Source organism: Xenopus laevis, chromosome 5L, assembly GCF_017654675.1.
Source record: "Xenopus laevis strain J_2021 chromosome 5L, Xenopus_laevis_v10.1, whole genome shotgun sequence".
NCBI classification, from domain to species: Eukaryota; Metazoa; Chordata; class Amphibia; order Anura; family Pipidae; genus Xenopus; species Xenopus laevis.
In genome coordinates, this window is record NC_054379.1 from 60,810,407 (window position 1) to 60,822,160 (window position 11,754).

General features: G+C 36.0%; 1 protein-coding gene across 5 annotated transcripts; it reads right to left on the bottom strand.

The window, feature by feature from the left end:
* Window positions 1-3,327: 3,327 nt before the first annotated feature.
* Window positions 3,328-11,340, bottom strand: zbtb18.L (zinc finger and BTB domain containing 18 L homeolog). Of its 5 annotated transcripts, none has more exons than XM_041562077.1 (2): window positions 11,127-11,340; window positions 3,328-6,854 (listed from the first exon to the last, which is right to left on the bottom strand). In XM_041562077.1, the coding sequence occupies exon 2, from the start codon at window positions 6,838-6,840 to the stop codon at window positions 5,278-5,280; it is 1,563 nt and encodes a 520-aa protein (XP_041418011.1). In that variant the 5' UTR covers window positions 6,841-6,854; window positions 11,127-11,340; the 3' UTR covers window positions 3,328-5,277.
* Between the last annotated feature and the right edge of the window lie 414 nt (window positions 11,341-11,754).

Consider the following 11,754-nt stretch of genomic DNA (forward strand, 5'->3'; position numbering starts at 1 on the left):
CCAAAAAAAAATTAAGACTTTTGCAGGCTATCACTCTGAAAAAAGGAAAAGACACCAGCGTTTTTTAGACTTAGAAGCTTTTTCCACTAAAAAATATGATGTAAGTAACAGAGGATTGAGGAAGATCTATGATCAAATCAGGTTTAGGAACTTTAAAAATTACTTACAAAAACAAACCTCACAGCAAAACTTCTCAGCATGACCTATAGGTAACTTTTAATGTACATTCATATTAAAAAGTAATTTTTTTAGTGTCAGTATCACTTTAAGGTATGAAGATCCAAATTATGGAAAGATCCCTTATCCAGAAAACCCCAGGTTCTGAGCATTCTGAACCTGTACAGACAGATATAACATACTTTTAGAAATTATTAGATGCAATTTTGAAAAGTTATAAATAATAGAAACAATTTATTCAAAACATAAAATTAATAATACATACATACATACATACATACATACAGACTCCATGGCTCTCTGCCTTATGCGTTTCATACCCTCCGGTACTTATTTTATAGGAAAGTGCTTTTTATGTTATGATTAGCTTTTAATTTAGCAGAAGCTGGATCTAATTTTAAAGAATTTACAAACAAACTAGGTAATCATGAAGTAAATATAATTGGGAAGCCTAACATTTAGAAGAAAACCATATTTAAAAATTAAAAATTTAAAAAGTGTGTAGAAAAATAGTCAATGAACTGTGATTGAGGAACGATTGTATAATTGATTCTAAAAGCAATATAATCAGAGTCTGTTCTAATATAAAAATGTAGAAATGTTCACAGAGAATAAAAGTAATTCTTAAAGGGTATGTCAACCCAAAAATATTTTGTCTAATAACATAATTCTAAGCAACTTTGCAATAAATATTCAATACAATATTGAATATTTATATTCATATTTATGAAGTTATTTATATATGTAATGCTACCGAAAGCAGTGTTTGCTTGTCCCTTTCTATTCTCTGCCCTGGTGGCTGAGACTCATGTTACAATGTAAATCAAGCCAGCTGATCTAACAGAACGGTCTTTGTTGGGGAACTAAAACTTTTACAGAATTGTTTAAAAAGTAATAACTAGAGGTTAAGCAAATGTTACTTTCAATAGAAATTGTTTTACAAATACCACTGAACTTTTTAAATACAGTATTTTGGAAAGTTGCTTAGAATTATTAGGCTTCGATTTTTTTTATTTTGGGGTTCATTTGACCTTTAAAGAAATCAACAGAGTTGCTATTAAATTACAAATTCATAGGTGTAGTTCAACCAAAAGCAGTTGAAAGTACTGTTGAAATACAAACCTGAAACAGGCACAGAAACAACAACTAATATGTCTAATAGCAAATCACTTTCACTTTCCAATCACTTTAAAACAAGACTCTATTCTAGTTTCGAAACGTTATCCACATCACGAGTTCAAAGTTCACATTTTTGAAAGCCTTTTTAAAAATGGGTTAACACTTATCATAATTAGACATGCTAATGTATGATAAGCACTACTGCAAATAAATATGGTTGCATGGTGGAAGATGATGAAAAACGATCTGATCCACAATTATGTGATACAAAATATAAATTATTTCAACTATACATTACTTATTACTTATACAGATTTATCCTTAAGTCACATAGTTTTATTTGAAAGTCGTATTTCGTTTAGAAATCCACTGATAGATCTGTAAGGGCACACAATTCCATCATAAGACGGCAAAGACTTCCGTTGCATTACTGGTGGGACATGGCCTTAAGCAACATTATTAAGAAGTAGGATAAATATATCAAAAGCACCTCATGCATGCAACACATGCAAATGATACAAACCTAAGTACAATTCATGCATTGGTTTACAGTTTCTGAAGCAATCATAACAGATTTAAGTTCTGTCCAACTGCAGCTACTAGACCAGCATGAATAGTTTGACCTCATTGGAATAGCAACGTTAATTCTACAGAAATAGAAGGCTTTCTTTGTTACCACTAATGGTGTTAATATCTAAATTCGATGAGACAGTTGGATTCCTCTGTTCGGCATTAATCTAAAAAAGTTAACTATAATCTTTTAGTAAACAAATATAAAACATATTCATAAAATATTTTAAAATGAATTAGACTAAGGGGCCCATTCATTAAGTTCGAGTGAAGCAATAGAAGAAAAAATACTTCGAATTTCGAAGTGTTTTTTTTGGCTACTTCGACCATCGACTACAACTTCGAATCAAATGAGTCGTACTAAAAATCGTTCGACTATTCGACCATTCGATAGTCGAAGTACTGCCTCTTTAAGTAAAAACTTCGACCCCCTAGTTCGCCACCTAAAAGCTATAGAAGTCAATGTTAGCCTATGGGGAAGGTCCCCATAGGCTTGGCTATCTTTTTTTGGTCGAAGGATAATCCTTCGATCGATGGATTAAAATCCTTCGATTCGAAGGATTTACGCAAAATCCTTCGACTTCGATATTCTAAGGATTTTAATTCCCCAGTCGAATATCGAGGGTTAATTAACCCTTAATATTCGACCCTTAATACATCTGCCCTTTAGTGACGTCTGGGTAAATAGTTTGTGAGAATATTAGGCTATTATGTGGTTACACAAATATCAAATAATTGCTTTATAGAATTCAATTTTAAAAACAAATTATATACATTTGCATACATGTATATTAGGAAAAATAAAGATACAGTGTGATATATAAAAATGTTGAAAACACAAGCACAGATTAACAGTAGACATTTATAGAGTGGAACATGAGAAAATACTAGGCAATAGGTACTAGGGAGCTCACAAGATTACCAATTAGATGCCAAGACACAAAAATGTAAATTAATAAACGTTATATGATACATTTATTCATGCATAAAACACCATTTTTAAGTCAAATATCAACCTTGTAGAGAGCAGTGCCAAGATCATCTGTCTTTTTAATTTAACAAACAAAAACATATCCTTCAATTTTTGTTTGATTAACCTCACACATTTTGTTTATTTTCTTAGGATAACAGAACTTGAAGACAAAATATGCAAAATTAAATTTAGTCAGCTGATACCAAACTCATTCTCTATTTTATGGGCTAAAAAGGATCTTATATAAAGAATGCTCAGTTGTAGATTATAGGAAAAAAAATCATTTGTTTTTTTAGTTCATATATTCTCTCTCTACAAAGTTGTAGGCTGCTAAAATGTGGCTCTGCATCCATGTTACGTTAAAGGGATTGAATTCTGAAAAGACCAAACACAAAAAGGTAACATTCTTAAAAAATGATGAGCTGGTAATGAATTAGGAAAATGGTTATTCAAAAAAAGCTATAGTACATTAAAGACATATAAGCACATTCTGTGAGAACACTTTTAATTTAAAGTTCATATAATTTATTGCAATTTTCACACAGTTTAAAAACTCACCGCACACACCAATAGTACAAAACTAAACAGCATTATAATTTACCCCCCACATTTCTTGAAAATAAAACATACAATGATTGTCGAAGCTAGATATCTAAAGATTTTTTTTTAAACAACGTAATACTAAAGCAAACTCAAAAATATGTTTAACAAAATTCTTAGTTTATCCAGTCACTGGTTGTCTTTCCTATATTTTTTTAAAATATTTAACAAAAAACTTCAAGTAACTAAACAATGCAACATAATCCATTTTCACAGTTTTTTTTGTTTGGTTTTTATCTATGATATCTCATAAATTTTCAAACCAAATATAACAAACCCCAGCAGACAAAGTGGGTTAGTCCCACTTATAATGTTAAACACAACATTAAGCTATGTTTACAGTACTTAAGGAGTCTGAAATGAGATTTATTAAAATGAAAAAAAAGAAAAAAAAGAAAAAAGTTTTCTAAATATGCAAATAATGGTCACAGGCATTCTGTAAGTGCAACACAGGAGAACAAACACTGTGCAAAGCTTTCCCCTATGTGTTAACCAACACATAACTCTCAGTTATTAGTCACTGCCGCTTGGATACACACTGCAAGTAACTCTCTCTACCGGACCTTATTTATGACAATAAGCCATCTTGGCCTTTTTATTTCCCTTTTGCCTACGTAACATAAAAAAATTTCAAATGTTAAATAAAAAATAAATAAGAATGGGGAGAAGATTTGAATCACCATTCTTGTCTTAATTTTTTCTTAAATAGGTGGTAAAATGCTTATTTATCACACACACCAATGCTTATCTATCCAAAAGAAAACATACCAAACATGCAAGTTTTCAGCCTGCTGGTTTACACGTATATTTACTGTTGCATATGTCAGAAGTCTGAAGTTTAGCTTAATAATAATTACTGTGAAAAATCTGATTTTGGAGAAGTATAAAAACAGTAACAAACAAAGAAAAAATGCAAAAGAAAAAAATAATTAAAACAGTGCATTTGTTTTTGCTTTAACGCCAGTTATTATAGCAAGTGTACACTTAAATAATTAGTTTCATCTAACATACCGTGGATATACAATGCAGTAAAATGTACCAATAATTCATGCATTTCTGTAGTATTAATTACTTTTCAATGACTTTAAGAGCATTGTTTGCCAACCTCTCAATGTAAATATATTACAGGAAATATAAACTATTTAAATTAAGCTCAACACTTTTCTGGACATTTTTTTTACCATATAAAATCATGAACAAACTCCCACTTAACACAGAATATATGTTTAATGATATGGGGATGAATTCAACTTCTGCAAGTGTCACCAAATACGTTTTACTTTGTTTTAAAGGGGAGAACATACAACATTAAAAATAAAAGGATCTAGAAGCATTATAGTTTCCTTTAGCTGATCAGGTTCTTAGGAAAACAACAAAAAAAGCAGAAGGGTTTTATCCCATAAAGCATTAAACAAACAAAACCAAAATCTATGGCATATTTTAGGAAATTTAAAAATCAAAACATGTGCAAAATATATGCAAAATAAATTTGTATTTTATTTTATTTTTTTATCTGATTAACGTATTACAATTTCCTCAAAAGAGCCAAACTCATATAAAACATATAAGAAATGTCTGAGGGAAACTTAAATGCTTTTAGCCCACACACTTAAATATTGTAAATCAGGATATTATATATATACTAGACATTAAGCCCGTTAAATCAACGGGCACTAGAACATATGTAGAAAATTCGGCAGACACGGTCCGTGGGGCACATGCGCAGTAGCGCCAGAGACGGTCCGTGGGGCACATGCGCAGTAGCGCAAACCCACGGACACAGGGACTGGACGCAGAGACACTTCAACTTATATATATATATATATATATATATATCTCTATTTCCACAGTTCTTGAGAGCTGTCTTCTAATGTCCAATCTCTAACTGCAGGTAAACCCAGTGTTTCACTTTTAACAGATAAAGAGTTCACCAATTCACAATGAAATTTTCTAATGTGCCTATAAAGGTCTCCAGACTGTGTGAACCTCCTTTCACACCACTTACAGGCATGTGGCTTCTCCCGTGTATGAACAACAGCATGCCGACTCAGGTTGTGGGAGTACTGGAAGCTTTTTCCACACTGAGTGCAAGTATAAGGCTTTTCTCCAGAATGAGTCCTTTCATGTCGCTTAAGTGTGTACATGCAAGAAAAGGTCTTACCACATAATGAGCAGGTAGGAACATGAACATCATTGGCAGGCTTGCTGCGAATACCCTCCTGCTCTCGAAAGTGTGTGCTTAAATGAATTTGCAGGATATGTGGGCTGGGAAAAACTTTGTTGCAAAGAGGGCACATAAAGATTTGCCCAGTAGGGCTTATTATGTTTGGCACATATGGGAGCAAACTGTTGTCCGTGTTTGCTTCCATCTGAACCCTCTCATTCTCTAGAGTTATCATATCATCATCGCTTGCTTTGTCATCATGATCTAACTCCCGTAAGACTGAATCTTCCCTTATTGGAGCCAGATGGACTGGCTCATATGATGCCCTAATATTAGAGCTCACACTTTCCTTCACAGTGTTCCGCTCAATATCATACTCAGTAGTATCAATATCATTCTTATCACAGGTAGCTTCTTTTTCGACTTTTACCTGAACTAAACTATTTCTTAAGATCTCCTGTGATGAAAGGTAGGAGTTATTCATTGTTTCAGTTCCTGAAAGACTGGACTTCACAGAGAGGTCCAGCACACAGTCCACATCTGCCGAGTCTCCCATCGAGATGGCAGATCTATGGGACAAAGATCCTGTTGAGCTGCAGGGGCTGACTGCTGTTTTTCCAGCTGCTGTTGTGTGTGTTTCAGCCTCTCCGACAGTCCGGGGAATGCTTGCAGATTCTGTGGGCAATCTTATCCACATGTTCCTAGATTCAGTTGCCAAGTCAGTTTTACCAGGAAGAATATTTATTTTTTCATCTTCTACATCATCTTCATCACTGGGCAGATCACCTGCCATGTGACTACTACCATCTGAAAGACACTCTACTTTGTCTGAAAAACTCGAGGTGTCTTCTTCCTTTTTAGTACTGTCTGTGGTAGCTTTCTCTTTAAGTTTCTTTTTGCAGACTTTCACAATGTCATACATGTGGAGATAGCTGGCAGCTGCAAGCACATCCTCAATGGGTAGACCTTTAAACTGGAGTATCCCTTCATACATGAATTCAAGCAGGAGAGCAAAGGCTGGGGCTGTAACAATGTCGCTGTTCAAATGAACAATGTCTCTTTTATCTAACTGATCCTTGTAAAAGAGGTGGAAATACATGCTGCATGAAGCCAGGACAGCTCTGTGTGCTCGAAAATGGGCATCTCCTACAAGAACAGTGCAGTCGCAAAGGAAACCTTGATGCCTCTGTTCACTCAAACACTGTAGCAAGTGTCTGCTGTGTTCTGGAAACTCCATACTGTCCTCATAACCTATAAAATAAATACACATACATTTAAAAATAAAACTCATAACCTATAACATTGTCCCTTCAATAATCATTAGCAGACAAAAGTAAAACAATTAATTAAATTAGAATATATTGATAAAAAAGTTACTGTTTATATATTAATATCTGTTCTAATTGTACTTGTGAATCAAACTAGGTCTTAATGTCAAGCTGCAGGGTCTTTAATATTAGAAAGTGATCTCATAGTTTTTTAAAACATTTCAGAAAATAGAATATTCAGAGGATAGTTTAAGATTATATATCCTATGTGTATTACATTTACATAAATCTATAGTTGTTTGGAAGTATAATTACTTCAAAAGTACAAGCTTTATTAAACTTAATTGTTTTGCTAAACTTTTGGATAAGACATTTTGAGCAGAATGTGTTCTAAATATCACATCGGAAAAATATCACTAGAGCTCTCCAAAACTACTTTATTCTGCTCTTGAAACAATTTCTACAAAACATGACAAAGAATACGCAGAAGATTTGCAAATACAATCACTTTAAGTGCCTTATAACCCGCATCAATCCTAATCCTTAAGAGGGCTAAAAATAAAGATTGGAGGGCAGCTCATAAGGTAGCTGTGATCAAATTAGGAGGCTGAAAGGACAGAGGGACGAAGAAGGAAGCTTATAAACATCTGATCCAGCGGACGGTGGCCATATGGCAGCTGCTGCCCAGATAAAGAGATTAAGAATAGAGGAGTGCGATTACAGCTGTCTGGCCAATTCAGGCAGCTCAAATCTACAAGTTCTAAATTAGTTTCTTTGCACATCAACTAGTCCAAAGCAATATTTTTACTACTAAAGAAACAAAAGAAGAATTGAAAAAAAAAAAAAAAAATACAGGCATACAAATAATGAACAAGTAATTAAAATTCACACAAAAATGTAAAGACAAGGATTAAAACACATTAACAAAAACAAACTGTGAAATTCAAATAAACATCCTCTGCAAAGGATTGCAGAATTGCTCATAACAGAGCAAAGCCAATCTAAATACAAACATTAAAATATGTCAGGCTCTGGTCTCATGACTAAGTTTTGCATTACATTTGTGTGGTGCAAAAAACAGATGTTTTCATATACAATAAATAAGGTTCTAGGTTATTTGTAACCACAAACTGAATAAATATGCCTGCTGTAAAAGACAGAATATGTGACTACTTTATAAAAGGAAATGATAATATTGCATCTTCTAAAATGTCGTACCTTTTGTATACTTAAACCTGATTAAGTCTTTCCCTCTGAGTAGTGCAGGCTTCAGTTCTTTTAAATCAGCGCAGATAAGAAAATAAAAACAAACACATGCACATACACACACACACATATACACACAGACTAACAGATGCAAAGTGGAGATGATGTTAGAGAGGAATGAGATACCTTCTTCCAACACAGCTCGCAACACACTAACTCCCTGTGTGTTAGAATAAAAGGCTGAGGGATGGCAAGCTGTCAGCTGCTCTGACATCATGTTCAGATGGAAATGCTACCTCCAGCTGTGCTCCTTTTAATGCCATATGCTACTCCTCTACACTTCTGCCACCAGCTTTTTCTTGGGAGAACTTTTCTCTTCTGTTAGTATAAACAAAAAGCTTCAAAGTTTTCATTCTCTAAACTTTCTTCACGTAAAAACTTAGCATATGGGCTATTATAATTATGGAATTGTCTAACAACTTCACACTATCCCTGACAGTTTTGAATAGACGGTGTGCACTTCCACGACACCCTGCTTTTAAGACATGCAGATACTTCAAACATATAACATGTGTCTGATGAAAGACTTCATTAATTATATCACTTTGCTCATAGCAAAGCAAACTCAAAGTGGGCTGGACAACCCACGCATGTAGTGGCTATTCTAGGTCCATGTTTAATGTCAACAATAATAAACTACATCAAAATTAATTCAATAACATCTGTGTAATTTATAGAATAACCCCCCCCCCCATAGATACTGTCATTTAGCTACATTTTGAACAAATTCTAACATGAAAAATATTTTAGCTATTAAATTACAAATAAGGCAAATGCTGCAAACAAATTGTGATATCTAAGTCAGCACATATGGCAAATCTGTGCTCACACTATTCCATGCCACAATGCACAAGAAATGGATCTTACAAACAGCTGATGAAATATCCCTGCAACCTCATGCAGTTGATAGGCATGTGTATGCGCTTCTTATAAGCACTGAATTTGTCATATACAAAAAAAAAAACAGCATTTGTTTAATGTGTGATTTAAGGCTGTCAATGTTGGTTTTCTGCTTGTTTAAAATGAAATTTAGTAACACGAGCGGCTACCATATGCACGACAGAATTGGGACTTCACCCCCTGCCCATGTGGTTCAAATATGCTCAATTAGAAGTAAATTACACCTGAACATATAAGATAAAAAGCAATATTTATGCAACACTATGCCAAAACACCTTAACTAAAACCAATTAAAATTAAGCAGCGCTGCATGTGTAAAAGGGATCCTTTGATATAAATATTACAAGTGGCTACCATTTGCATGTGTAAAAATGCAATATTAAAAGGAGCTAGGTTTAAGGGACAATATCTAAAACATAGACAAAAATACCACTCATGTTATAATTTTCTTTTATTAAAAACAACAAACCTAACAAAAGCAACTTCTTTGAATGTGGTTGTGTGTCTGTAACTCAGCAAACAAGGAAATAGCAGCTGGAAGGTGGGTGAACCCCCATCCCCTTCCTCTAAAAGGAAGAGATTACAGCAAAATGGGCATGATACAGATCTTGCCTGTGTCTCTGTCCCCCATTCTATGTTAAAGTTGCATATTGTATAGCTGAAGAATCAAGAGTAAATTTTTTACCTTTTAAAGGTTATGTTACACAATGGAACTGACACAAGAACATGTGATATATTATGTATGTTTAGAAACAGATTGTTTTACATATAAAAAGGATATATTTCCATACCTATAACTGTGGTGCTGCAAACAACAAAAAATTGCACCCACACATTCCATGTGCATTAATATCACATATATTTCCAGTTTGTAGGCTGCATAAATGTAGGACATCGCCATTACTGGATGACCAACAAGCGTTCCAGTTGCTTTTGCTGAACTACAGAACCACTTCCTACTGAAACTTGTAGCTGAAGCTCTAAAATAGCAGGAGGGCCGCAGGCTGACTCCAACTATGTTTTAAAGACAAGGCCTCTGATCGCAAACTTCTGGGTGCCCCAGCTAAGCTCCACAAATAGACCGGACCAGTATTAAAGTAGCAAGTGACACGAAGCATTTACTAAACGCCCACCGAGTAACCCAACTGTAGGGCGCACAGCTCGCTAGTAGAACACCTGACAAGTGTCTGACAGGCCCAGAGGCGGGGGTGTCACCCGCCAGACTGCCAGTCCCATAAACCCGTGCTACTTATAGGGGGAGTCATTAACTCAGTTCAAATGGAAGAAGCTCAGCAACGGAGAGGCTAGATTCTGAAGCAAAGAAAATCGTAGCGACATGGAAGACTCACGGCAGGTGGTTGCCAGAGGTCGCTAAGAGCAGCAGCGGCCACGAACCCCGTCCTCCTTCAGAGCGACTATTTCTTAAACACACTCCTGGCACCTCTCCCGTACACTCCATTCCCTCCTCTCAGGGCGGAGTGGAGCGTCAGCACTGCCTCCCTGACACCTGATGTATCCCACCCATCAAAACACCCGGCCAACCCCTAGACCTCCCTCTACCCAACTCTGTATCTCACTCTGTTGAACTGCTGCCATCGCTGGACTAGCGGACACTGGGTCAACAGCTATACTCCTCCATTTTTCGTTTTCAGGCCCAAGGCTTCACTATCACGCAGCGTGTATCATCTCCAGCGGTTCCCCTCTACGGGGCCAAGGTGCTTCCTATGTACTCCTATGAGTTAAAGTCAGCCAGGCAGTGAGCATTGACGAATAGCGGTGAAGAGGTGGGGCAGGCGGTCGAGCTGGGGCGGTAAGGGTGACATGATGCGTACGCGTGCGCGAGGATACACGTGCGTGCGTGAGATGGTTGACAGTGAAGGGGCGGGCGGACCTATAGGTTTACCTGATCGATCTAGTTGCTTACAGTGCATGGTGTGCTTTGTTGGTTATTGGACTCGTGTTTTAGCTTAAGTTAGGGGTTACTTTAGTAAAATCACAATCAATAACGCAAGTTACAGTGCAGCAGAGATACATTCGTAAATTAACACAGTTTAGTCACGCAGATATTGGTGCAAGCCAGATAACTTACACTTTTAGTTGTAGCGTAAAAGTAGCTGTTGCTCTGAGAACTCGTTTGTGTGTTGTATCTGTCACAATGAAAGACAGCCTTTGCAGCCTATCCCGTGACAGCCACTGAAGACTGCACTTCGAAGCCTCTCCTGCGATTGGGTGCTGCTAAAATGTCTTTGATAAAGAGCTGGTTGGAGCCGGTAGTGCAACAGTTGGAATGCTACTGGTATCGGCCTGGAGGGGCTTAAAGGAATAGTTCAGTGTAAAAATAAAAACTGTGTAAATAGATAGGCTGTGCAAAATAAAAAATGTTTCTAATATAGTTAGTTAGCCAAAAATGTAATGTATAAAGGCTGGAGTGAACAGATGTCTCATAAAACAGCCAGAATACAACTTCCTGCTTTTCAGCTCTATAACTCTGAGTTAGTCAGCGACTTGAAGGGGGGCCACATGGTACATTTCTGTTCAGTGAGTTTGTAATTGATCCTCAGCATTCAGCTCAGATTGAAAAGCAACAGATATGACCCATGTGGCTTCCCCTCAAGTCTCTGATTGGTTCCTGCCTGGTAGCCACGGTAACCAGTCAGTGGAAACCAAGAGAGCTGAAAAGCAGGAAGTAGTGTTCAGACTGACATGTTATACGTCAA